Here is a 27612-nt window from a genome sequence, read left to right on the forward strand (position 1 = left end):
AAGGCAGGTGCTCAACCACTGAGCCACCCAGACGTCCCATAAATAAATCTTTTTTTAAAAAAAAAAACTAAGTTACAAAAAAAAATTAAGTTACCATATATTTTTTTTAAGTTACCATATTTTAAAAAAAATGTCCCATTAAGACACCTGGGTGGCTCAGTGGTTGAGCTTCTGCCTTTGGCTCAGGTTGTGATCCTGGGGTCCTGGGATCGAGTGCCTCATCGGGCTCCCCACGGGGAGCCTGCTTTTCCCTCTGCCTATTTCTCTGCCTCTCTCTGTGTGTCTCTTATGAATAAATTAATAAAATATTTTTTTAAATGTCCGTTATTCCTCCTTTTGGGATGGGGATCCTATCTGTCTGATACATAGTTATAACAACCACCTAGAATAGAGCCTGACAAATACAGATGCTCAGTAAATATTTGTTGACTAAATGACCTTGTTTGGTTGATTCTATTCATACTTCTCATTCACCATAAACATCAGGGACCTCCCTGATCATTCTATCTAGATTATAGATTATGTCTTCCCTTCTCCTTACCCCAGTTTTCATCGCTCCAGCTTGTTTACCTTGTTAGCATTGATCACAGTTTGGCATTATATATTTACTTATTTGCTTGCTCCTTTCCTCACTGGAATATAAGCACTGCAAGAGCAGGTTTCAGACTTCTTTTTTTTTTTTTTTTTTTTAATGAAGATAAACGTAGTTAAAATTCATGATATTTTGAAGTAGAGAAATTGCATATCTATAAGGAAATGCAGATCTTGTTAAAATAAAACTCATTGTGGGGTCCCTAGCTGGCTCATTTGGTGGTGTATGTGACTTTTGATCTCTGGGTTTTAAGTTTGAGCCCCACGCTGGGTGTAGAGGTTATTTAAAAATAAAATTTTAAGAAAAAAAGCCTCTGCGAAATTTGATATCCTAATTTATAAAGTAAGAAATAACTTCATTATGTTACCAAAAACACAAAGGTAGGAAATTTAGGGTCTCTGCTTTGCAGAGCAAATGATGTTGGATCTGGTCTGTTCTAGTGCTGTCAGTGCCCAGACTAAAAATAGCTGTCATAATAGCAGCTAGAGTACACAGCTTCCTTGACCCTGCATGTGGGACTAACAAGAAAATAAGCTATTTTAGTTCTTAGGAACATATCACTTCTTTTATAATATGTCAGTGGGGAAAAAAAATAGGATTTTGCAACATTCTCTTAGCTGTGTATCTATTATTTTATGTAAGGAAAGTCCTGTTGCCACTGGGTTGTAATTTCAGAAACTTTCAACATAGGTAAAGAAGAAAAAAAAAATCAGGGACGCCTGGGTGGCTCAGTGGTTCAGCATCTGCCTTTGACTCAGGGCATGATCCTGGAATCCCAGGATCAAGTCCCGCATCGGGATTCCTGCATGGAGCCTGCTTCTCCCTCTGCCTATGTCTCTGCCTCTCTCTCTTTGTATATCTCATGAATGAATGAATGAATGAATGAATGAATGAATAAATAAATAAATAATACATTTTAAAAAAAGAAGAAAAAAATCAGAAGAAAGGAAAACCAAGTTGAGTGGTTGTGAGCATCTGCCTTTGGCTCAGGGCATGATCCTGCAGTCCTGGGATTGAGTCCCACGTCGGGCGCCCTGCATGGAGCCTGCTTCTCCTCTCTCTGCCTTTCTTTCTGTGTCTCTCATGAATAAATAAATTTTAAAATCTTAAAAAAAATTGTATTTTGGTAAACAAATAATATTGTGAGTACATACAACATTAAATTGCTCTTCAGGTATTTAAAACCTGGTTTTGCTTATTGGGGTCAACCTGGTGTCTTTAATCTTGGGTGTATGTGTTCATGCAAATCTAAAAATAATTTGGGCAGTGAATAAGCAGCTGTAGCTATTTTTAGCCCTGGGCAAAGGGGGTCATCAATTAGCTTAGAGTGAGCAAGAACTCAAGTTTCTGGTTGGAAATAAGTGGTTGATTGCCTTAACAATTGGTAGGGCCTGATAGGAGTGTCCAGGCAGGATTTAGGAAAAGGGGTAGAGATCAAGGAGTGTTCGGTCATTTAAGTAAAACCATCTAAGAGACATGCTATCAGTTGTTCCAGGTTGTATCCTTAAGTTAGATCAATAAAGACTACACACACAGGCACACACACGTATTTGTAACTGTATGTTTATTTACATTCTTAGACCACAATTTTTATCATCCTTACCTTTAAATTTGTTAATTTACTGAAAATAACAAGAAGGAGGTTTACAAAAACGTATTCTGCATTTGTATCTGGTCTCCCCCGCATTGTTTTTTTAAGATTTTTTTTTATTTATTCATGAGAGACACAGGCAGAGGGAGAAGCAGGCTCCACACCGGGAGCCTGAGGTGGGACTCCATCCCGGGTCTCCAGGATCACATCCTGGGCTGAAGGCGGTGCTAAACCGCTAAACCACCTGGGTTGCCCTTCCCCCGCATTCTTTACATTATTTCTGAAAAGAGTAATATAATCTACTGTGGGTATCCCTCCTTAGTCCTTTCTCTTTTCCCTTTTTTTGCCTTGGCCCCCAAGAAATTTCTAGGTAAGTTTTCTAAGATAAGCATAGCAAATAAATTGTCCTTTGGAGATAGTGTATTTATATTTTCCATTTTCCTCAACTCCAAATTCTTTTTTTTTTCTTTAATTAATCTCATCTATTTAGTCACAAGGTACCTGTGATCACATGTAATTTATGATTTCATGAAAAATTTTTTTCTTATCACAGTAGAAACCGTTTAGTTCTTTTCTGAAAGAAAGGTATAAATGGAGGGAGGGAACAAGGAAAAAAATAAAACATAATGTCTGCCCCAAAAAAAGAAAAAAAAGAAAAGAATAAATCAATTAATAATTCTATATCCTTAGAGAAAGATTAAAGTTTCCTAGAGAAAATCCAGGCTGAAAATATACTTACTGAAGACAAAAGAGTGTGTGTGTGTGTGTGTGTGTGTGTGTGTGTGTGTGTAGCACCTGGGACTCCAGAAGTGCCTACTGGCTATAGTGTAGGAGGCATACAAAACTTTTACTTCATTTTTTGTCATAAGTAGTAACAATGTAAAGAGATCTTCCACAGTACCTCACTATGAGCAACAGCCCCCAAAACCGTCTAGTTATGATATGCTTTCTTCTTCCCCATTCATTCACATTACAAAATTAGCAAATTATACACGCATTTCAGTGTCAAATCTATGACTAAATTCTCTACCAAGAAAGAATACACTGCAAAAGACATTACTTAGTTAAATCTAAATCAACAGCACTTAGAGGAGGTTTTATAATACTGGTTACATATGAAATGTCAATAGAAAAGATACTGAAATATTAATGGCCCCTCTGAAAAGAAGATAATCATTATTTAAATTCGGAGTTAAGTTTGTTTTGATCCATGACATTCTACTCCATCTGTTCTTTTAGTCTCCTCCATCTTCCAAAATCTCTTAAACCCAACTACCTTCCTTCTTTTTATATGCTTCCCTAAGTTTTTTAAAGGCTTTCTCTATCCCATTTTCATTTACAAATGTCATACATTCTTCCAACATGGCTATATCAAGATGATCTGGCTCCTCCACTCCTTGATCTCTAATTACCCTTTTTTGGTATTGCATTATCTTCCGACTCTGCTTTTACACACACACTGTTTTTCAACACAGTAAATAGAATGATTCTTCTTATTTTCATTTTTAAAATATTTTATTTATTTATTTATTTATTGGAGAGAGAGAGTGTGCACAAGCAGGGGGAGCAGCAGCAAAGGGAGAGGGAGTAGAAGCAGGCTCCCCACTGAGCAGGGAGCCCAGTGCAGGGCTCCATCCCAGGCATGACCCAAGCCAAAGGCAGACACTTAACCAACTGACCACCCAGGTGCCCTTAGAATGATTCTCTTTAAATGCAGGTTAAGTTACTTCTTTTTTTAAAGCCTTCAGTAGACTTCCTATCTCAGAGAAAAAGCTGAAGTCCTATTGTGCTCTTTATTATTCCTTAGCCCTGGGTCAGGACCTTTGCACTTGTTCTTCCCTCTTTTTATCTTATTTTATTTTTTTTTAATTTTTATTTATTTATTTATTTATGATAGTCACAGAGAGAGAGAGAGAGAGAGAGAGGCAGAGACACAGGCAGAGGGAGAAGCAGGCTCCATGCACCGGGAGCCCGATGTGGGATTCGATCCTGGGTCTCCAGGATCGCGCCCTGGGTCAAAGGCAGGCGCCAAACCGCTGCGCCACCCAGGGATCCCCTTCCCTCTTTTTAGAACATTGTTACCCCTAGATACTTCCTTATTCCCTTTACCTTCTCACTGAGGTGTTCCCTCACCATTCTGTTTAAAATTTTACTTGCTTGCACCATCCCCAATATCAGCCCCTAGTCTCTTTAATTTTTATATTCTTGGTACTTCTCACTCTCTGAAGATACATAGTTTTAGAAATAATGATTTAGGGGCAGCCCAGTGGCTCAGCAGTTTAGCACCGCCTTCAGTCCAGGGCCTGATCCTGGAGACCCGGGATGAAGTCCCACATCAGGCTCCCTGCATGGAGCCTGCTTCTCCCTCTGCCTGTGTCTCTGCGCCTCCCTCCCTCCCTCCCTCCCTCCCTCCCTCTCTGTCTCTCATGAATAAATGAATAAAATATTTTAAAAAATGATTTATTTGGTTGTTGCCTACCCCCAGTAGACTATAAAAACTTCATTAAGGCAGGAATTATTTTGTTTACAACTTTCTCTCTGGTGTCTAGAATAGTATCTCGCATGTACTATTTGTTCAGTAAATACTTGCAGAATGAATAGATGGGATTTTACATTTTTACATTTTTTATTTTAAAGATTTTATTTATTTGAGAGAGAGTGTAAGCAGGAGCAAGGGAGGGGCAGAGGCAGAGGGAGAAGCAGACTCCTTGCTGAGCAGGGAGCCCAATGTGGAGCTGGATCCCAGGACCCTGAGATCACAACCTGAGCCGAAGGCAGATGCTTAACTGACTGAGCCACTCAGGCACCCAGGATTTTTTACATTATATTAAAGGGCAGGGATCCCTGGGTGGCGCAGCGGTTGGGATCCCTGGGTGGCGCAGCGGTTTGGCGCCTGCCTTTGGCCCAGGGCGCGATCCTGGAGACCCGGGATCGAATCCCACATCAGGCTCCCGGTGCATGGAGCCTGCTTCTCCCTCTGCCTGTGTCTCTGCCTCTCTCTCTCTGTGACTATCATAAATAAATAAAAATTAAAAAAAAATAAATAAATAAAGGGCAAATCCATATACTTTGAGGTGAGTTAGGCAAGTGACAGGACTGAAATTCTCTTACAAAAGTTGAAAAGTCCACCCAGGTCATCTTTAACTTGGCTAAATAAAAAATCATTTTATCTTACCTTTTTTTTCAGAAATAGGCTTTAGTCAAAGCCAGGGATTTCCTTGTGAAGCAGCTTCGAGTACAGCTTCAACACAGATACAAACTTGAAAGAGCATCTACAGAGATGATTTTGACTTAAGGACATCTTGAAATCATAAATTTTAGATCTCAAAATGACATTGTATCTTTGCATATTTTTCTACTACAGATTGCTTTGGGCTTGTTTATAATATAAATAAATTATGGAATTTTACTTTAGTTATTTCTTCCAGCTGGGAATGAAAAAAAAAGATCCAGAGACTTTTATATACTTTTTTTTTTGACTTTTATATACTTTTAAGTTCACCTACCCAGAAGGATTGGAGTCTGAGGATAAACGTGGATCTGACTCCAAACCCATGTTGTGTGTTATAATGTCCAGCACAAGGTAGATGATCAGTACATGTTTGAATTGATAGATGGATAGAGGGCAGATGTGTGAACATGGTAATTGTGTACCAGGATTGAATGTAAGGAATATTGATGTATTAGTAGTTCTATTATATTTCTGGCTATATATATTTTGGGACATATAAGCATTATTTTAAAAATATTTTTAAGGGTCATGTAACTGAATTGGAGTGCTTTGATATTTAAAATAATACAAAAAAATAAATAAATAAAATAAAATAAAATAAAATAAAATAATGCAAAATCAGCAAGGTAATTTTCTAAAATACTGACTCATTAACATTTGAATGCTTATTCAACTTGCAGATACCGTGCATTCTGCTATGAACAAGATAGATCTCTGATGGAACTTTAATTTTAGAAAACATGGGAGACAATAAATCTGTAATAAGTGTTACACAGAGAAGTAAAGTAGGGGGACGGAATGGAGAAAGACTGGATGACTATTTAAATTGGGTAGTCAGAGACGGCTTCATTATTAAGGTGATGGTCAAAATGTGAATATGAGCCAGTCAAGTACAGGCAGGCTGTGGCAACAGCTAGTTCAGAGGCTGTCAAGTGAAAACAAGCTTGCGAATTTGGGGACATTAAAAAAAAAAACGTGACACTAACTGTCAAAGAAAAGAATGCCTCAGAATTTGGGGGGCGGGATCCCTGGGTGGCGCAGCGGTTTGGTGCCTGCCTTTGGCCCAGGGCGTGATCCTGGAGACCCGGGATCGAATCCCACATCGGGCTCCCGGTGCATGGAGCCTGCTTCTCCCTCTGCCTCTGTCTCTGCCTCTCTCTCTCTCTCTCTCTCTGTGACTATCATAAATAAATAAAAATAAAAAAAAAAAAAGAATTTGGGGGGCTTGGGCAGCCCAGATGGCTCAGCAGTTTAACGCCGCCTTCAACCCCGGGGCGTGATCCTGGACACCCTGGAGATCCAGGGAGTCCCACGTCGGGCTCCCTGAGGGGAGCCTGCTTCTCCCTCTGCCTGTGTCTCTGCCTCTCTCTCTCTCTCCTCTCTGTGTCTCTCATGAATAAATAAATAAAATCTTAAAAAAAAAAAAAATGGGGGCGGGGCTGGAGAAAGAACAAGTCCTGTAACACTTTGTAAACCTCAAGATAACAATTTTGGAGTTGGTTCTAGTCGTAATAAATCAGATATTTTGTTTTATTTTTTTAAGCCTAGTAATCTTTTTTGTTTTGTGATAGCTTTATTGAGATGAGACATAATTCATGTACCATACAGTTCACCCATTTAAAGTATACAGTTGGTTTTTTTAGTGTATTTTCAAGGTATGTATACACCATCACCACAATATTAGAACCTGTGTATATTCCCAAAAAGAAAGCCCATACTTTTTTTTTTTTTTTTTTGAAACTCTATACTCTTTAGCAGCCATTCCCCATCCAGCCACTTTCTACTTATGTGAATTTTCCTGTTGTGGACATTTCATATAAATGGAATCATACACTATCTGATCATTTGTGTCTGATTTCTTTCACTTAACATAATGTTATCAAGAATCACCCATGTTGTAGGAGTTATACTACTTCATTCTTTTTTATGTCTGAATAGTATTCCATTGTATAACGATACCACATTTTATTTATCCATTTATCAGTTGATGGGCACTCAGGTTGTTTCTGCTTCTTGGCTATTATGAATAATGTTGTTATGAATATTGATGTATGTGTTTTTGTGTTGGCATATGTTTTTATTTTCCTTGGTTATATACCAATAAATAGAATTGCTGGATCATATCTAAATGTTTAACATTTTGAGGAACTGCCAGGCTATTTTCCACAGTGGCCAGCATCAGTTTACATTTACACCAACAGTGTATGAGGGTTTCGATTTCTCTGCATCCTTTGTTGTTTGCTTTTTTGATTATAGCCATCCTAGAGTGTATGAAGTGGTTTTGATTTGTAGTTCCCTAATGATTAATGGTGTTAAGCATCCTTCTTATATTTTCTTCTAAGAGTTTTATAATTTCAACTCTTAGATTCAGGTCTTAGATTTGTTTTGAATTAATTTTTATATGGTTAAAGTGTAGGGGTCCAGCTTCATTCTTTCACATGGAGATAACCGTTGTTTTAGCACCATTTGTGGAAAAACCTTTTCTTTCCCCATTGAAGCTATTGGAAGTTTTAAGCAAAAAAATGGTGTGATCAGACATATATTTAAAGAAGATTGCTTTGGCTACTATGTAGATAGTGTCATCTACTATATCTCTGAATGTTAGAATGCCAGTAAAAGTTACTGAGACTGAGCAGTCAGTGCCATAGAACTAAGAGCAGAAACATGTATTGTCATAAAAGCCATGATAATAAACTGTTTCAAGAAAGGAAAGTGGTCAATTTTATGGCATCCTAATGAATGATTAAAATATATAAAAAGGAACTAAATCCTGGATTTAGCTATCAGAGGTTGTTTTCAGAGACCTTTTGAAGAAGAACAGTCTTGTAGAATAGTAGTAGCAGTAGTCAGAATTGGTTGAGGAATGAATTTGGGAAGACAGAAATTAGAGAACTCTTTAAAGAAGTTTGCTAGGGAGATATTTTTTGTAGGTATAGACAAGCTGGTTTTATTTATTTTTTTTTTTAATTTTTATTTATTTATGATAGTCACAGAGAGAGAGAGAGAGAGAGGTAGAGACACAGGCAGAGGGAGAAGCAGGCTCCATGCACCCGGAGCCTGATGTGGGATTCGATCCCGGGTCTCCAGGATCGCGCCCTGGGCCAAAGGCAGGCACCAAACCACTGCGCCACCCAGGGATCCCGACAAGCTGGTTTTAAAATGTATATGGAGGGTCACCTGGGTGGCTCAGTTGGTTAGGCACCTGGCTCTTGATCTCAGCTCAGATCTTGATCTGACACGTGTGAGTTCAAGGCCTGCAGTGGGCTCCATACTGGGCATAGAGCCTACCTAAAAACAGCAACTTATATGGAAAGGCTAGGTTAGCCAAAACAACTCTTGACAAAAATAAGTGAGAGGAATCTATCTGGTTTTAAGACTTTATTTAGCTACAGTAATCAAGACAGTATGGTATTGAGGGAGGCATAAACACATAGGTCATTGGAAGAAAAAGAAAAACCCAGAAATAGAACTGGGTCATGGTTGATTGATTTTTGTCAAAGGTACAAAAAGCAATTCAAAGAAAGGCTCTTTCCTCAACATTTTCAACAATGGTGCTAGAGTAGTTGGATATCCATAAGTAAAAATGTGAACCTCTGCTTAAAATTTACACCCTGTACAAAAATTAACTCGAAAGTGTATCATCAATTTAAATGTGAAATGTAAAACCATATTCTTTTAGAAGAAAACAAAATCTTTGGGACCTAAAACTTAAGGCAAAAAGTTCTTAGATATAGCACTAAAGCCATGATTCATCAAAGATTTTTTAAAAATAAGTAAATTGGATTTCAGTATTCAAACTTTCACTCTCAAAAGACTCAATTCTCAACATGCAGCAGTGTTTCAAAAAGAAAAGCAATCCAATTAGAAAATGGGCAGAAGACAAGAACAGCCATTTCACCAGAGAGAATATATGGATGGCAAATAATTGCATGAAAAAATGTTCACTATCATTAGCCATAGAGAAATACAAATTTAAATGACCATGAAGCATCACCTGTTTATTAGATTAAAATAAAAAATAGTAACAACACCAAATGCTGATGGATGCAGAAAAACTGGATCTGTTACATTGCTTGATGGAATGTAAAGTGGTACAGCCACTCTAGAAAAGCTTGGCAGTTTCTTATAAATTTCAATATGTATTATCATAAGGCTCAGCAATAACATTCCTGGGTATTCATCCCAGAGAAATTAAAACTGATATACACATGGGAACTTGTATATAATATTCATAGCAACCCTACTTGTAATGGCCAAAAACTGGAAACAACCCAGTGTCCTTCCACAGGTGAGTAATTAAACAAATTATGATATGTACATACAATGGAATACTATTCAGCAATAAAATGGAATAGATTAGTATTACATGCAACAACTTGAATAGATCTCAAAGAGCTTATGGTGAAAAAGGGAAAGATGACCATTTCAAAAGGTTGTATATGGCATGATTCCATTTATATAGCATTCTGGAAATGACAGAATTACAGATACGGAAAACAGATTATTGGCCAGAGTGTAGGGACTATAGGAGATGAGGGGTGCTACAACAGTTTTCTATCTTGTTTGTGTTGGTGATCACACAAATCTGTACATCTCTGAACCCTACATCGCTCCAATTAACACATTTCTCTGTTCCCCTCCCCAGCAGACTTTGTTTTTTAACTTTTATTTTAAAATAATTATAGCCTCACAGGAAGTTACAAAAATAGTACAAAAAAGTCTTGTGTATCCTTCACCCAGCTCTCCCCAATGGTAACATCTTACACCACAATATGAAAGCAAAACCAGAAAATTTACATTGATAAAATCAAAAGACCTTATTTAGAGTTCACTTTTTTTTACACTCGTGTGTGTGTGTACTGTGGGGTTTTTTCAATTTTGCTTTTTTCGAAAAGTAGGAGATAGTAAACATGTATGTATGCTGATGAGAATGATTCATAAAAGGAAGAAATTAGTGATGCGAACAAGAGGGGAAAATTACAGGAGCAAAATATATATCTTAGATCTCTGGCATGAAGGAATTGAAAAGATTCTATTTACATATTTCCATTTTGTTACTTAAAAATGAGATTAACTTTACAATATTTTGTAAACGATCCTAAAGGTAAACGTGGCTGTACTATGTTGTAATCCTTTAATGTTCTAAACATTCACGTTTTGGTGTTATATTTTAGAACTAGATCACTGAATAAAATGGAATTTCAAGAGTTTTTAGCACACTTACTGTTGTTTGATTTTTTTTTTTTTAAGATTTTATTTATTTCACAGAGAGCACAAGTGGGGTGGGGTGGGGCAGCAGGCAGAGGGAGAGGGGGAGGGAGAAGCAGGCTCCCTGCTAGAGCAGAGAGCCCGATGTGGGGCTCTATCCCAGGACCCTGGGATTATGACCTGAGGAAAGAATCATGACCTGAGTGGAAGGCAGATGCTTAACCGACTGAACCACCCAGGTGCCCCTGGTGTTCATTTTAAAATAAGCTCCAAGAGTTTACATGTCATTTTTCTAGGATTTTTCCCTTCCAGGTTTTTGTTCACTGTAGGTAGGTCATGAATATATCTAGAATGTAATAATATCAGAATGCTTAATACAAATTATTACTGTTTTTTGGTGTTTTTTTTTTGTTTCTTTTTTTCAGGGATACAGCAGGCCAGGAGCGATTTCACACCATCACAACCTCCTACTACAGAGGAGCAATGGGTATCATGCTAGTATATGACATCACCAATGGTAAAAGTTTTGAAAACATCAGCAAATGGCTTAGAAACATAGATGAGGTAAGACCTAGAAATTGTATAAATCCTTTTATAAAGACACATTTTTATGTTTAGCTAAGGATAAATAATTCTAAATTATGTTTAGGATATCATGTACTATCATTATTATTGAGTTATTTTACTTCTTAAAGGTTAATGTTATATTTTGCCTACCTTTCTCTTAAATTTTTGGGTAAGTCTTTCTAGAACCCCATCCAAAGCAATTACTTATTCCAAAATTCTATATAGCCTTCTTATAAGATGGCCCCATGTAGAAGCTACCAGTGGTTTTACATACCTCTTTTTATTTTTTAAAAATATTATATTTATGTTTTCATGAGAGACAGAGAGGCAGGCTCCATGCAGGAGCCTGATGTGGGACTCGATCTCGGGTCTCCAGGATCCCGCCTTGAGCTGAAGGTGGCGCTAAACCGCAGAGCCACCCAGGCTGCCCACATACCTTTTTTTTTTTTCCTCATACCGCTTTTTAAATGAATTCTTTGTTGGTAGATTTTTATTAAATGAATAGATTACATTTTTAGTAGTAATTTAAAACAACAGAAATGTATCACTTCTAGGTATTTTGAAAGATACAGAGTAGTGATGTGGTAAAAACCCAAGAAAATAGTGCCATATCATCGCATGTGAAGATGTCAGTTTTAAAAAGTAAAATACATGTCAAAGCAGATCTGTTTCTGTCCTGCAATATAGGTCTAGCTTCTTGTTGAAATAATTTTTCATGTCCTACTGCAGTCTTCTAAGCTTTGAATTTCCTTAAGACTAACTCTTTAAAGCAGTTTTGGCTAGAAGACCTAGTTTTAAGGTAGTATTAGACACAAGATAATGATATCTCAATGGTAGCAATCCTGACAGTTCATTAATAACTTTTCCATCGCTGCAATAAATCTTGAAAGTGTGTTACTATTATCAGTTGATCGTAGCAGATTTTGAAACAAAAGGCTCCATTTTGGATTTCCTCAGCCTTTATTTTATAATTCAGCCAAGTTAGCACGTGTAGTAGGAGCAATTGATAAAGACACTGTGCAGTGTTGTTCCAACAATAACCAGTTTTCCAAATTCTGTGGCATGAACTGGATTTTCTACAGTTCAGTCCTATCCTGACACTAACTACCCAGCCTTAGTGTCAGACCCCCAAATGTAAGGACTCTGTCCCATAAAATTGCCCTTCTTTCAGATGTTAAGTCCTGGACCCCTCAGCTACCCACACTTCGTCTGACTTGGCAAGTTTGGGGGTTCCCAGGATCCACTTTTGGGTTCAATAGTTGGCTGAATGACTCCTAGAACTCAGGAAAGTGTTGTATTTACATTTATAATTTTATTATAAAGGATACAGTGCAGGAACAGCTAAATAGAAGAGATGTAAAGGAAGCGTATGGGAATTGGGGAACACAGAGCTTCCATGCCATCCATCTCTGGGTATGTCACCCTCTGGGCATTTTTGATGTGTTCACCAACCTAGAAGAGGTCCCCTAACTTTATTGTTGCAGAGATTTGATCCGAGTTTTACTGCATAGGTATAGTTAGTTAATAAATCATTGGCCTCTGGTGATTAAACTTAATCTCTAGTCCCGTTCACCTCCTGGTAAGTAGAGGAGTGGCAGCTGAAAGTTCTAATTCTTTAATCACGAATGGTTCCTCTGGTGACCAGCTTCCTTTGTGAAGCTCTGGAGATCAGCCGCCCTCTGCCTTAGTTCTTCATTAGCCTAAATGTAGGTAAGCAGCAAGGACCCTATTCTAAACAACAAAAGATACTCTGTCACTTGGGAAGTTAGGAGTAAGTGCCAGAGGACTAAGGCCAAATGTGTTTTTAATGTCTAAATATTAGAGCCTTATATATTTAACTTCATAGGCCTGATGGCTTCAGTTTTCCAACATATCTGACATATAAGAGATTGGTGTTGCCTAATTTTCACTTTGTTATAGAAATTAAAGCTTTAACTAAATGAAAAAAAGCTAAATTGATCCAACATATATTTTTTTAAGATTTTATTTATTCATGAGAGATAGAGAGGCAGAGAAATAGACAGAGGGAGAAGCAGGCTCCCTTTGGGAACCCCATGCTGGACTCCATCTCCGGGACTCTGGGATCACGCTCCGAGCCAAAAACAGATATTCAGCCACTGAGCCACTCAGACGTCTCCCATCCACCAACATTTTAAAAAGGATTATATATTGCAAGGGTGGTTCAATATAAGAAATCAATCAGTGTGTGATACACCCATCTTTTTTTTTTTTTTTTAAGATTTTATTTATTTATTTATTTATTTGAGAGAGAATAAGCAGTGGGGAGGGGCAGAGGGAGAGGGAGAAGGAGACCCCTGCTGAGAAGGGAGCCTGATGTGGAGGTTGATTCCAAGACCCTGAGATCACAACCTGAGCTGAAGGCAGATGCATAACTGACTGAGCCACCCAGGCACCCCTGTAGTACACCATCGTGATAAAAGACAAAAAGCCATACAATCGTTCCAACAGACTCCATGAAAATTTGACAAAATCCGACACCCTTTCATGATAAAAACACTCACAGACTAGAAATAGAAAAGAATGTCCTTAGCCTAGTAAAGGACATCTGTGAAAATCCCACAGTCAGCATCATACCTGCCCTTACAATCACAAAAATGAGAAGTATGCCACTTCTGCTCAGAATTGTAGTAGAGGTTCTAGCCAGGGCAATTAGGCAAAAAGAAAAGGGAGAAACCCAGATTGGGAAGGAAAACTGTATATGTAAGTAATGAGATTTTTGTATTCAGAAAATCTTATGGAGGGGTGCCTGGGTGGCTCAGTTGGTTAAGCATCTACCTATGGCTCAGGTCATGATCCCAGGATTCTGGGATCCAGTCCTGCGTTGGGCTCCCTGCTCTGTGAGTAGCTTGCTTCTCTCTCACCTCCCTACCACTCCCACTGCTTGTGTGCATGCCCCCTCTCTTTCTTTCTCAAATAAATAAAATCTTAAAAAGAAAAAAAAAGAATCCTAAGGAAACCATGCACATAGGGGCACCTGGGTGGCTCAGTCAGTTGAGCAACTACCTTTGGCTCAGGTCATGATCCCTGGGTCCTGGGATTGTGCCCCACATTGGTTTCTCTCTCCCTCTGCTGCTCCCCCTGTTCTTGGGCTTTCCTGCTTTGTTTCTCTCTGTCAAATAACTAAAAACTTAAAAAAAAAAACACCATGCACAAACCAAAAAATAAAACTGCTAAAACAAGATCAGTATATAAAAATCAATTGAATTTCTACATACTAGCAGTGAATAATCCAAAAATGAAATTAAGAATATAGGTCCATTTAGAGTGGCATCAAAAAGAAGAAAAATTAGGAAAATTTTAACCAAAGACATACAAGACTTAAATACTGAAAACCATAAAATGTTAAAAGGAAATGAAAGATCTGAGTAATTGGAAAGACACCCCATGTTTATGAATTGGAAGATTTCACATCGTTAAGATGGCAGCACTAGCCAACGTGATCTGCAGATTCAGTGTAATTCCTGTCAAAATCCCACCTACTCTCTTGGGAATTTGGGGGGTGGGGTGGGTGAGCTGGCAGAAATTGACAAGTTAATCTTAAAATTCATATGGAGGTGCAGGCCAGGGGACCTGGAATAGCCAAACAATCTTGATATGAGGAATGACATTTAAGCTGAGATCTGAAGAAATAAGTAAAAGTTGCTCATAAAAGGATAGGGCTGGTGGAAAGCATGTGATGGATTCAAATTTAAGACAAATCAAATCTCAAATTACTTTTTGTTATCTAGAGAACCTAACTACCTTGGCTGTAGAGACATGCAGGGAAAGGAGTATTGGACCAAAGATAGATGATTTGCAAATATTTTTCTTACTCTGGGGGTTGGTTGTCTTTTCACTCTTTTTTTTTTAAATTTTTATTTATTTATGATAGTCAGAGAGAGAGAGAGAGAGGCAGAGACATAGGCAGAGGGAGAAGCAGGCTCCATGCACCGGGAGCCAGACATGGGATTCGATCCTGGGTCTCCAGGATCGCGCCCTGGGCCAAAGACAGGCGCTAAACCGCTGCGCCACCCAGGGATCCCGTCTTTTCACTCTTAATAGAGACCTTTGACACACAAAAGTTCTTAATTTTAGTGAAGTAAAATTTGCCTATTTTTTCTTTTGTTGCCTATACTTCTGGTGTCATATCCAAGACACCATTGCCAAATCAAATGTCATAAAAATTTCTCCTATATTTTCTTTTATGAGTTTTATAGTTTTAGGTCTTATATGTAGGCCTTTGATCCACTTTGAGTTCATTTTTGTTTTGATTTTTTTTTTTTAAGATTTTATTTATTTATTTGACAGGGAGTACAAGGAGGGGGAATGGCAGGCAGAGAGAGAGGGAGAAGCAGGCTTCCCGTGGAGCAGGGAGCCCTATGCAGGACTCCATCCCAGGACCCTGGGATCATGAGCTGAGCCACCAGGCGCCCCAAGTTCATTTTTGTATATTGTGTAAGTTAAGGGTCCAACTTTATTCTTTCACGTATTGATATCTGGTATGCCCAGCACCAGTTTTAAAGAAGACTATTCTTTCTTTCCCACATTGAGTGGGCTTGACACTCTTGTTGAAAATCTTTTGATCATGCATGCAAGGGATTATTTCTTGGCTCTATATTCTGTCTATTTATGTATATATCATTATGCCAGAGCACACTGTTTTGATTATTGTAGCTTTGTAGTAAGTTTTGAGATCAGGAAGTAAGTATGAATCTTCCAACTTCGTACTTCTTTTTCAACATCATTTTGCCTGTTTTTCAGGGTCCCTTGAGATTACATATGAATTTTAGGGATGGATTTTTCTATTTGTGCAAATGATGTCAGGATTTCAGTGGAGCAAATATTTGTTTTTAACTGATTTTTCTGCATGGGATCTTCTTGTGCTCTAGCAGTGTAGTTTTTTGAGATTTTAAGAACTCTGTAGAATTTTTAATTAAGGCTTCTACTGGGTGATATTCATTATCTAAAATCATGGTCCACCTTGGTTTTAACTTATGCATAAGGGATTCATTCCAGTTTCAGATCTTTTGCCTATATCTTCTCTTTTGATGAGAATATATCTAGAAACTAGACCAGCCTCCTGTTAGGGTAAAATAATATTTGATAGCCGTACGTCTTAGGAATTGTGTTTCTAAGTAATTTACGCATTTGTATAGGCTTTTAACATAGGGTGCTTTCAGGGTGATTGCTTTAAAATTTACAGATTATAAAAGTGACACTGAAAATTGAGAAAAACAAGAGACTATTAAGATGTAAGTCGTGGTAGTGTGTAAATTAAATTTTCATTCCATTATAGCATGCCAATGAAGATGTGGAAAGAATGTTACTAGGAAACAAATGTGATATGGACGATAAAAGAGTTGTACCTAAAGGAAAAGGAGAGCAGGTAAAAAGCTCTGAATGAAACTAATATGCTGTCCTTTCTTTGTGAAGATGGTACTGCATTTGATTGTTGGTAGTGGTAATGGAGTGTGCTGAGCTATTCCCATTGTTTTATAAATGTTGTGAGAAGCAGTTTATCATTTGAGTGAATTTTTCCAGTGCATATCTAGCAAGTGTGGGAGAATCAAATCTGTGGTAGTAGTATTTTTAGCTGTATTTGAACTATAAGGAGGGAAAGTACTAATCAATGATTCTCAGTTTTTTAGCTTAAGACTTTAAGTATCTGAAGTAAACTCCCGAAGGGATAAAGTTCTTTTGTTATTTTTGTTTACTTATTTTTGAAAGAACTTGACCGTTTGAATCATGACCCATTGAAGTATTTTGTTTTATATAACCTAGTAGGGACTGCTGCCTTTAGAATAATAATGTTTCATACAGGATGCTAAAGTCATCAGTTGGCACTCTATGCTTGATAGTTTTATCATGACATTTTGCTTCTATTTTAGATTGCAAGGGAGCATGGTATTAGATTTTTTGAGACTAGTGCAAAAGCAAATATAAACATCGAAAAGGCTTTCCTCACATTAGCTGAAGATATCCTTCGAAAGGTAAGATCCAATTTTTACTCCCAAGGTGCCCAGGGTCACAATTCTTTTTTGAAGTAATGGATTAACATACAGAATTAGATTTGGATGGTATTGTTCCTACATGTTTACCTGTCACAAGTAACTAACCCTCTAAAGTGAAGTAGAAACGGAACAGGGGAGCAGTGAGCTATTAGAAATCTCTAGCATCTGGTCAGTAGTAACACCATTGAGTTCCCACACTGACTCTCAATTCTCCGGTTTTATACCCCTTTTTTCAACTTTTTGTCTTGTCCGTGGTCTTATGACTCTTCTGTTTACTTTTGGACTCACTTCTTTTATACATTCTTTGCATTGCTGTAATTTCTTAGAATTTAAGGTAATAGTTACTGCTACAGAATCACTTGATTCTGTGATATATAGTCATATATATAGTCATTTCTCATATGTGCCAGTAAAGAGCATATATATATTATATACTGAATAAGTGCCGTAAATCCATCCCTGTATTTCATTTAGCCAGTTATGTCAATCTGCGATATTTTAAAAATTGCTGAAACATGATCCCAGGGAATTCATTTTACTTCAGTTAGTTTAGCTTCAATTTGTGAATCGCATACCTACCAATATGAGTAACTTGTAGCAAAATTGAGAAGTCTAATTCATATTTTTCCTCAAATGAGTAGATTTAATACGCAGATTTGGTTATAAATTCTGAGTTATTTATTCAATCTAAGGTACATTTAAATGCACTTAAAAACAGAAAAGAAATCTGACATAGCTCCTAAAGGAGAAGCAGGCATTGTATATGAAAAAATTTAATTGTGTATAGGAGAAAATTTAATTGCTTCTGGTAACCATCCTATTTTTATAATTGAAATAACAGTATTTTTTCAAAACCAATCTATCCATAAAACATAATAGTGATGGGATCTCAAATATACATCTAGTGAAATTTCAGAGAAATCAACAACTTATTTTTTTAATAGTGAAATGTAGTTACCTGTTAACTATAATTGTGTGTTCAAACCAGAAAAATGTCACCAGTTACTGCTTTTCACAGGAACTCTAAAGCAAAAGTTGTGCCCTTCCACATCTGCTGATATCCTGGTATCTATAATATATTGAGTAATAAAAAGCAAGTTAGGATATAATACGTGTAATATGATCTTTTTAAAATTATATATCTTACCAAACACACATGCAAATGCATGTGCACACCCATTTGGTTTATTTAGCAAAACAAAGATCTGTAAGGATCTATACCAAACTCTTAAGTAGTAAGTATTCCAAGTGGGTGATGGTAGTAAGGAGAAGGAGGTAGAGAACACAATTACTCAATGACCCATATGTTTATATAGTTTTGTTCAGAAATTTTAATGTGTCTTTTTAAAGTTATAAAAAATTAAAATTTAAAAAATACTCTTTCACAAGTATATAAAGCCAAAACCTCTTGGAATTCCTTGTGGAAATACATTTTTATATTTGAAAATATGCCTGTGAGGAAAAAAAAATAAAATAAAGAAGTCAAGTACTCGGTGGACAAGGGAAAATGTTCATATTTTTAATTAAATGAAAAGAATAACAGGAATAGAAAAATAACTTAGTTGTGGAATACTTTGTATTTCAGAGTTTGGTAGGTCACAGTGAAAAATTATTCTTATACCCACAGAATTTACCATAACACTTATTGAAATACTCTTGTCTCTTGTGTTCTTTCTCTTTCTGGATTTTTTAGTTTTCTCCATTGTTTTTGATTTTTTTTTTCTGTCTACACTGTATCCGTTGGTCTTCTCATTAATCTTGACATTAAAAAAAAAATAAAGTTTATGTAGTCTTATAATCTGTGTCCCCGTGGTTGATAGATCTTCCTTGTTATCACATTAGTTAGAGGTTTAAAAGTATGGAATCACCAATTAAGATCTCAGTCTGGAGTCTTCCTCTTATAGGCAGGCCCCAATGTGAGATCCCATTTTTTCCCCATACACATACATACGCTTTTCAATATGGTAAAGTTAGGAGTTAAAACATCAAACATAAACATGCTTTAAATTAGTGTATGGGAAATACAGGAGTGCTTCTTGGCGAGCAGCTTTCTGTGTCATGATTTCTCTCCTGAGTTGATAAAAGAAAAATTAATTTTAGAATGAAAGCGATTTAAAACATTTTTAACTTATTTGAATAGGTATTCACTCTCGTGGTTCAAACATTTAAAGAGAGTGAAAGTACAGGGAAGTTTCCCACCACATTCCCTCAACTTCTCATTCTTCCCCCACAGGTAATCAATGTAATTAACTTCTTAATTATTTATATATGAGTAAATTTGAATATATATTTTATTCCCACCTTTTTTTTTTTTTTTAAACAGGGCAACATGTACTCTGGCACTTAAAATAAGTAAAATAATTCCACTTTTAAAATAATTGAATGCTATTCCTTTGAGTGGATATGTCATAATTAAACATGTTTTTCAGTGAGGGACATTCAGGTGATTTTCAGCCTTATGATCTCATAAATTGTATGGCAGTGAATAATCTTAATTTTAAACCATTTTGCAAGACTATGATTATGTTCAAGTATATGAAGGACAGAATCCTAGAAGTGGCCAAAGAGCATATGTGTACATTTTTATAATTCTGTTACATGCTGCCGTATGTTGGTATGAGGCTTGTACCCATTTACACTCCTTCTGGCAATGGATGAGATTGTTTACTCACACTAGCCACATAATGGATTGTAAGACTTACAGATCTTTCCCAGCCTGGCAGATTTTTTAAAAATGTATATTTAATTTGTAGCTCTCTTAAAGAGTATGGGGAGCATTTTTAAAGATAGGTTTAAGAATCACTTTTGTATTTCCTTTTCTGTAAACTTTGCTCACTTTTTAAATCTGGTTATTCGCCCTTATTTTTGGCTAGGAACAGTTTTCATGTATTTAATAAATTTAATACTTTTGGCTTTAAAATATTTTACTCTGCACGGGATAATTCTTTTTTTCAGAGAGTCTCTTTCAAGGATCTAAGTTAAATTGTAAAAGGATAGACTGTGAGTGAGGTGCTAATTAATATAGTGACCTCCCTGGTTACAAGCACCCATGTATTTTGTTTTTTTAAACACCCATGTACTTTTAACTGACCCACATGTGAAAATTACCAGAGAAAGAATATTTCCTGTATAACCATATTCTTTTGTTGTGGGATATATGCTGACTGGCCTCTTTATCTTCTTCCGTACATTTTTCTCAAGATCTGCAATAGGAGTAAAGTTGGTTGTTCAGGAAAACTCACAAAGATTTTTTTAATGCAAAACTTGAAATTTTAACATACAATGAGAAGAATCCCATTGGGCAGTAAGAGTAGGTAGGTGAGCTCAAAGCGCAAGTCAAAATTTCACCTCCTTATGAGTTTAAGTAGGGCTTCTCTTGGGCTACATGACTTTTTATAATATTTTAAGTTTTACCCCCTGGGTTACTTTAACTTTCCCTTATATTGCCATGAGAGAATACATTCTAGTTATATCTTAACTTTTAAAATTTCATTCATGATGAACTACTGTTAACACAATAAAACAGCCTGGGTAAATTTCACAGACTGATGCTGAGTAAAGAGAATCATACATAAAAGAATACATAAAACATGGTTGCATATATTTGAAGGTCAAGAACAAAAAAAAAAACAAACTAATCCCTGGTGACAGAAATGAGAGTACTGATTACCTTTAGGAGGGTGGTAACTGGCTGGAAAGGGGCACAGGGGAGCCTTCTGGGAGTATTACGTTCTATATTTTGAGCTGCTAGCTTCATATTATATACTAAAAATCTAAGCACAATTAAGATTTGTATGCTTTACTGTATGTAAGCTGTTAAAATGTTCTTTTCATGCATACTGTAAAGACTAGGCTATCCATTAAAAATAGTATATTCTTCTGATTTTAAAACTAATATTTAGGTTATTGGGGAAATACAGGATTATTCATAGAAGAAAATAAAATCACTCATAAACCCAGTACCTGAGAGTTTTCTCCTATTGACATTTGGTGTCTTTCCTTTTGATTTTTTTTTCTATATCCATTTTTAACATGAATTACACAACTTTGCATTCTGCCCTATTCTTTTTCCTCCATTTAATGTTAGTATATCATTGTTGAGATTGCCTTTTTAAAACTATGATAGAAAAATAAATAGAACTATGATAGAGTATTTCAAGCTTCAGTCTCAAAAGGCAAGTAACCAGACAGAAGGGGCTGTTTTACTTCTCTGAGGTTAGACTTGACCCAACATCAGGTTTTATACATACGCTTGATAATGCTTTTTAAGTTCTAGATACTCAGGGGGTCAGGGCTAAGAGCAAACCTCTATGCAAATTAGAGCAGAAAAGATATTGAAAGCTTTATTACAGGGGTGTCTAGAGGCCTCTAGACAGTTCAGAACTTGGGGTAAGCAGGTGAAATGGCAGCAGAAACAAAGCTGCTGAATCTTCACTTTGCATGGGAGAGAAAACCTATCTCAGGTGACTAGTTACATTTTGTTACCTTTATGAGAATATTTCTGGTGGTTAAATCTTGATTTCTCTGTAGCAATGTTTTTTCATGGGTTGCTTTCCTTGTGTGTTTGTTCCAGACCCCTGTAAAAGAGCCCAACAGTGAAAATGTAGATATCAGCAGTGGAGGCGGCGTGACAGGCTGGAAGAGCAAATGTTGCTGAGCGTTCTCCTGTTCCGTCAGTTGCCATCCACCACCCTGTTTTTTCCTCTTGCTGCAAAATAAACCACTCTGTCCATTTTTAACTCTAAACAGATATTTTTGTTCCTCATCTTAACTCTCCAATCCACCTGTTTTATTTGTTCTTTCATCCGTGACTGCTTGCTGACTTTATAATTTTCTTCAAACAAGAAAATGTATAGAAAAATCATGTCTGTGACTTCATTTTTAAATGTACTTGCTCAGCTCACCACTGCATTTCAGTTGTATTATAGTCCAGTTCTTCTTATCAACATTAAAACCTATAGCAATCATTTCAACTCTATTCTGCAAATTGTATAAGAATAAAAGTTAGAATTAACAATTTTATTTTGTACAACAGTGGAATTTTCTGTCATGGATAATGTGCTTGAGTCCCTATAATCTATAGACATGTGATAGCAAAAGAAACAAACAAAAGCCAGGAAAACACTCATTTTCGCCTTGAATGTGTAAATGGGATTAATTTTGTCCTGTGCCTTATGTGGAAAGGAACTTCTTTGGTTTTCCCTTTATTTTGTTTGTTTGTTTGTTTTGGTGGAAGCATGTGCAGGAGACATACATATCATCCAAACATAAACCATTGAAATGTTTGTGGTTTGCTTGGCTGTAATTTTCAAAGTAGTTAATTGAGGACAAAGGGTAATGCAGAAATGATAGCTTTGGTTTGCTGAGTCTTATTTTAAGTGGCCTTGATATTTAAAGCTATTCCTGCCACCAGTTCTTCTCTTTGGCCACTTTTTCCTTGTGTCTGTCTTCCTGCATGCTGCTTTATTTGCTCCTCCCTCCCCCACCATCCAATGGTATGAGTTATTTAAAAATGAAAGGGGCAAACTAGTAGGTTTTTCAAGTTTAACATAAAGTACTGATTTAACTTGCTAATAAGTAAACTGAAAGATCAATTCTAACTGCCTACTACTCTCAAATGTCTTCCTCTCATTTTCTCTCTCCCTTAAAACTTCTGCCCCGGATTCCTCCATTCACTCTTTTACTTCATGCTCCTCTTCTCCTTCCCTCTTTGTTCCCTTTCTATCCACCGAGTTTATGAAATGGAAGAGTTAATTGCATGCACTAGTGTTTGGAGGGTGTTGTGGTTTGTCTTTCTAATTAGGTGTATAGCCTATTCACTTTCCTAGAATAAATCTCTTAACCGAAATTTGAGTAGTCTCCATTTTGGCAACTCCTCTAGCAGTTTGGTAGCCCAGTAAAGGTTTGTTTGTTTGTTTTTAAATGGTGGGAAGGAGGAGGAGTGAAATTTATTAACATGTTTGCCAAATATACTGAGATTTGGCCTTTGAAGAACACTTTTTCAGTGTTAAGTTGTCTTTACCTTAAGATTAGAAATACTTTAGAATATTACTTTTAAGTCCTGTCTTCACATCCCTTTGGAAAACGTGTATTACCATAGATTTGGGAAAAGGACAACAAAAGGCTTTTCATGTACAGATAAGATCTTCAGCTATCTCTAACCCTGTCCTTTTTTCACTTCATTTTTCTAGTTTTGCTTCATTGCTTATCATCAGGATAGGGTAAGTTAAGTTTGCTATGCTGCTAGCATCCTAAGATGATACCTTTGTTGAAATAATTGTGAATAGCATGATTCATTTCTAGCAGAGGCTGAGTTTAGGACAGCAGCTTCCATTGAAAAGTCTTTCTGTGTCGTGGATAGCATTTTAATGCTCTCTTGGCTCACATCAACAACATAGGGACGTATCTGCTATAAACATCCATGAATTTTTCAGATAGTACCCTAAAAACAATTTTATATGCCTCACTGGTTGTTGTTGTTAGGCTTTTCCTTCACTTGACTTTATCATTGTTTACTAGTAAAAGCAGCATTGCCAAATAATCCCTAATTTTCCACTAAAAATAATAATGAAATGATGTTAAGCTTCTCGAAAAGTTATAGGTTAAACCTACTATTGTTAGATTAATTTTAATGTATGTGTTGCTTTCCTTCATCTGGAATGTGGCAATAGCTTTTTTATTTTTAACCCTCTTTAATCCTTATTCGATTCAGTGACTTAAGGTTTGAGAGCTAAACACTGGGATTTTTGGGTAACAGACTGACAGTTTTGTTTGCATAATTATAATCGGCATTGTACATAGAAAGGATATGGCTACCTTTTGTTAAATCTGCACTTTCTAAATATCAAAAAAAGGGAAATGGAGTATAAATCAATTTTTGTATAACCTGTTTGAAACATGAGTTTTATTTGCTTAATATTAGGGCTTTGCCCCTTTTTCTGTAAGTCTCTTGGGATCCTGTGTAGAAGCTGTTCTCATTAAACACCAAACAGTTAAGTCCATTCTCTGGTACTAGCTACAAATTCGGTTTCATATTCTACTTAACAATTTAAATAAACTGAAATATTTCTAGATGGTCTTCTTCTGTTCATATAAAAACAAAACTTGATTTCCAACTGTGTGGCTTGGTTTTCATTTATTTATGGAGTTGAAGATGGAGGATTACTTCTGAAGACAATACACAATAACAAACAATATTAGAGGGGCAGATAGAAGAGAAGTAACTTTCTCAGCCTAGGAAAAACCGGAAGTTTTCAAGAACTATCTTTGTAAGAAACTACATAAAAAATGGAAATCTCTGGGACACTAAAAAGAATCATCCTGGTGTCAAAAGAGTCAGTGACTATCACTCCCCATCCAGCAACACTAGAATGTACCAAAGGCCAACTGTAGCTGACCACAGCTGATTACCCAGGGGCACCAAGGTCGGCTCTTATCTTGGAGGGTGAATGCTTGTTTCAGCGGTGACCATCCTCTTATATGAAAAAAGTATTTCCCACTTTTTTTGTGAGCCATAAGTGACAGCTTTGTTTTATATAAAGAAAAGCTTAATCCCATATTAGGGCACTATTAATCAATAGAGATAAATATTTGTTGACAAGCTTATCTCTGCCAGACAGATCACGTGTAGAAGTTTTCTCATTTTGCAGCATTGATAGGAATCACCTAAGAGTGTTTTTCCAGTGCTTCCTTATTCATTCTCCAACTTTTTCTGTTTTGTGTCTAGGGTGAGACCCATGATTCTTCTTTTGAGACTGGTATAGGAAAATAGAACATGGTCTCTGCCCCTAAATTCAAGATCTGGTTTAGAAAGCAAACACAATCATTAGCTAAACATACATAAGAGCCAATGAGGGCCACCTGGCTGGCCCAGTCCATAGAACATGCAACTCTTGATCTCAGAGTTGGGAGATTAAGCCCTGCATTGGGTATAGAGCTTAGAAAGAAAGAAAGCCAACTAGTCGTGATTGAGATTTTAAGTGCTGTTCAGACCAAGTTCAGTTGAGAGTAGTTGGGGTGGCTTTTTGACGGAAGAGGGATGTGAATTGGTTCTTAGATAACTAGACTGATTGGCTATAAGACTAATGGGAAGGTTAAGAAGGGACCACAGGTAAATTTGAAACAGGCTTTGCTTATGTGAGAAATCAGAAGTCCAGCTGGACAAAGATAGGCAATGGGGAATCCCGGTAAGCCCTCAAGAGTGGTGAAAGCAGTGTGTATTTGAGGAAAACAAGTCTAGGTATATTGGAAAAAGAAGAAGCTGGAGGGTTCTGGAGATTGATCACATAGGAAGTTAGTAGGCTAATTGAGATTTGAATTGAGATTTGACCAGGCTAAAATGACAAAAGGCAGTACAGGGTTTAAGTTCACGTATGTGAAAGGGAAAGAATATTTCTTGCCCAGAATAACCACTGGGTGCCTCAGTGGTTAAGCACCCGCCTTCGGCTCAGGGCGTGATCCCAGGGCCCGGGATCAAGTCCCACATCAGGCTCCTTGTGGGGAGCCTACTTCTCGCTCTGTGTCTCTGCCTCTCTCTGTGTGTCTTTCATGAATAAATAAATAAAATCTTTCCAAAAAATATTTCTTGCCTAATAGCCTACTAGGTACTTGTGACACTGTTCTTTGTTCTTTGAGTTCTATCCCCAGTGACCTGGTGAGATGGTATCCAAAATACCATTTATTTACAAAATAAACAGTCTCAGATATAGTACTCTGCTTAAGGTTACACATCCCTTTGGTGCTAGAGTTGGATTTTGAAAGCAAACCATTGTTTTTACCTTCACCTTACCAGTTTCTCAGGATAAGGTCTTAAGGTTTGGTTATAATGATTGTAATGGGGGTAATTTAGCTTCTTCAAACCATCTTTTGGCTGAAAGTAAAGTAGTTGCTTTTCACATTTCTCTTAATTGACTTTCTAAGACTAGAATTTGAGGGGGACCTGTGTTTATTAATCACTACCACGAAATGGTGAAAAAACTCAAAATACAGGAGAAGGGAAAGAAGGTAGCTGGATAGAGTTTATCCCAAATTCTTAGGTGGAATTGAGATAGTTTGTAATAAATGATTAGTACAATATGTATGTAACTTGATATAAGATTAAGACTCCTATAGGGGAATTGAGGGCTTCGGGCTTTTCTGGAACACTGAATTTAGGTCTGAAGTTTCCAGCACTGAGATAGAGATGTAGTCCTAGTGCATCTTAGAATGGTTGCTAAGAAAAAGTCTCTAGCACAAAATTCAGAAATTTCTATCAGTAAAGTTGATTGGCCTCCAAAGTGAAAATGTCTCCAAAGCAAGTTCATTAAATGCATAAATTTGCTTGCCATTTTGCTCTGTCACTTTTGTGAATTTCCATAAAATGGAAGAGTACACTGCAAATCCATGGTGGCATTTCTGCAAGGAGCCGAAGTAATCAAGTGTAGGCTTGTAGCTTTCTGGTGATTTGGTTTGCTGTAGACCGTAGACTTGCTTCTTCAAGAAAGGGTAATTACCATTCTTATTTAATTCCGAAATGATGACAGCTCGTCTTTTGACTGGAGCTAGAGAGAAGTCAGTCCCAGATAAGCTGTCCAGGGAGTGCTGAGGTACAGGGTCTCAGTGGGAAGTGGAACAGGTCCATTTTTAGACCAGACATGCAGGTGGCAGAGTGGGTATCACTGTGGAAATGGTCAGACTCACAGAAGAGGCCGTTCACCTGTGCCTCTCCTGACGTGCTTGGAGTACTCTTCAAAGCCTCTCAAGTGTCGTGTCGGCAATTGCAGAAACCACAGGTCTGGCAGGTTTTGAAGGCAGATGCTGCAGTGAGGTGCTGTGAGGAGAAGACGCTAACTTGCCCCGGGACCAGCGCTCTGGGATGAGCCAGATGGGTGTGAAGTCACTCCAGGTCGCGCCCTTCTCCATGGCCCCTCCCGCATCCCTGCAGCCAAGAGAACACCCGAGTGTGGGCGAGGCACTCCCTATCCCTCTTAATCAACACAGGCCACCTACATATTACCTTGGAAATCAATATTTGAAGAGAATTATGTAAAGAAATTCCTAGAATATGTATCGCTCATGTGGGAGTTGACGTTACTATTCTTGTGTCTCAGTTTCTAATCACCCAGCTTTGAGACCTCAACTGCTGAGGACTCTTCCCCTCATCATCACCTAGTACTGTTCACTTTTCCTCCATTATCTCATGTGTTCCCCTTGACATTCCCACCACTTTCATTTTGGTACTTGGTCCACTGTTCTGGGCCACTGAGTTACTTTCCTAACTCACCACCTAGTGTTGCTCTCCCCCTGACACGCCCCTCGTCCCTCTGGCACACATCAGAAGGTTCAGCTTCTGAAGGCCCCACGGTCCTCAAGAATCTACAGTGACCCCATTGCCTACTGCAAGGATGTGTCACGCTTTGATCATATAGTCTGT

General features: G+C 37.3%; 1 protein-coding gene and 1 long non-coding RNA gene across 4 annotated transcripts in view; one reads left to right on the forward strand and one right to left on the reverse strand.

Annotated features, from left to right (window-relative positions):
- RAB10 (RAB10, member RAS oncogene family) overlaps positions 1 to 22296 on the forward strand; it is an 84817-nt gene extending 62521 nt beyond the window's left edge. The window contains 4 exon segments of the mRNA NM_001003277.3: positions 11049 to 11187; positions 16487 to 16576; positions 17079 to 17180; positions 21775 to 22296. Coding sequence (NP_001003277.2) covers positions 11049 to 11187; positions 16487 to 16576; positions 17079 to 17180; positions 21775 to 21858 — 415 coding nt within the window. The 3' untranslated portion in view covers positions 21859 to 22296.
- LOC111090542 lies at positions 12524 to 21831 on the reverse strand. Of its 3 annotated transcripts, XR_005372231.1 has the most exons (5): positions 21687 to 21831; positions 20310 to 20404; positions 18836 to 19271; positions 18160 to 18270; positions 12524 to 12921 (listed from the first exon to the last, which is right to left on the reverse strand). It is a non-coding gene; the product is annotated as an uncharacterized LOC111090542 (long non-coding RNA). The 3 variants fall into 3 exon arrangements; XR_005372230.1 differs by lacking the exon at positions 12524 to 12921 and having other exon boundaries at positions 17877 to 18270; XR_005372229.1 differs by lacking the exons at positions 12524 to 12921; positions 18160 to 18270 and having other exon boundaries at positions 18698 to 19271.
- Positions 22297 to 27612: the final 5316 nt, after the last annotated feature.

This window comes from Canis lupus, chromosome 17 (assembly GCF_011100685.1).
Source record: "Canis lupus familiaris isolate Mischka breed German Shepherd chromosome 17, alternate assembly UU_Cfam_GSD_1.0, whole genome shotgun sequence".
In the NCBI taxonomy this organism is placed as follows: domain Eukaryota; kingdom Metazoa; phylum Chordata; class Mammalia; order Carnivora; family Canidae; genus Canis; species Canis lupus.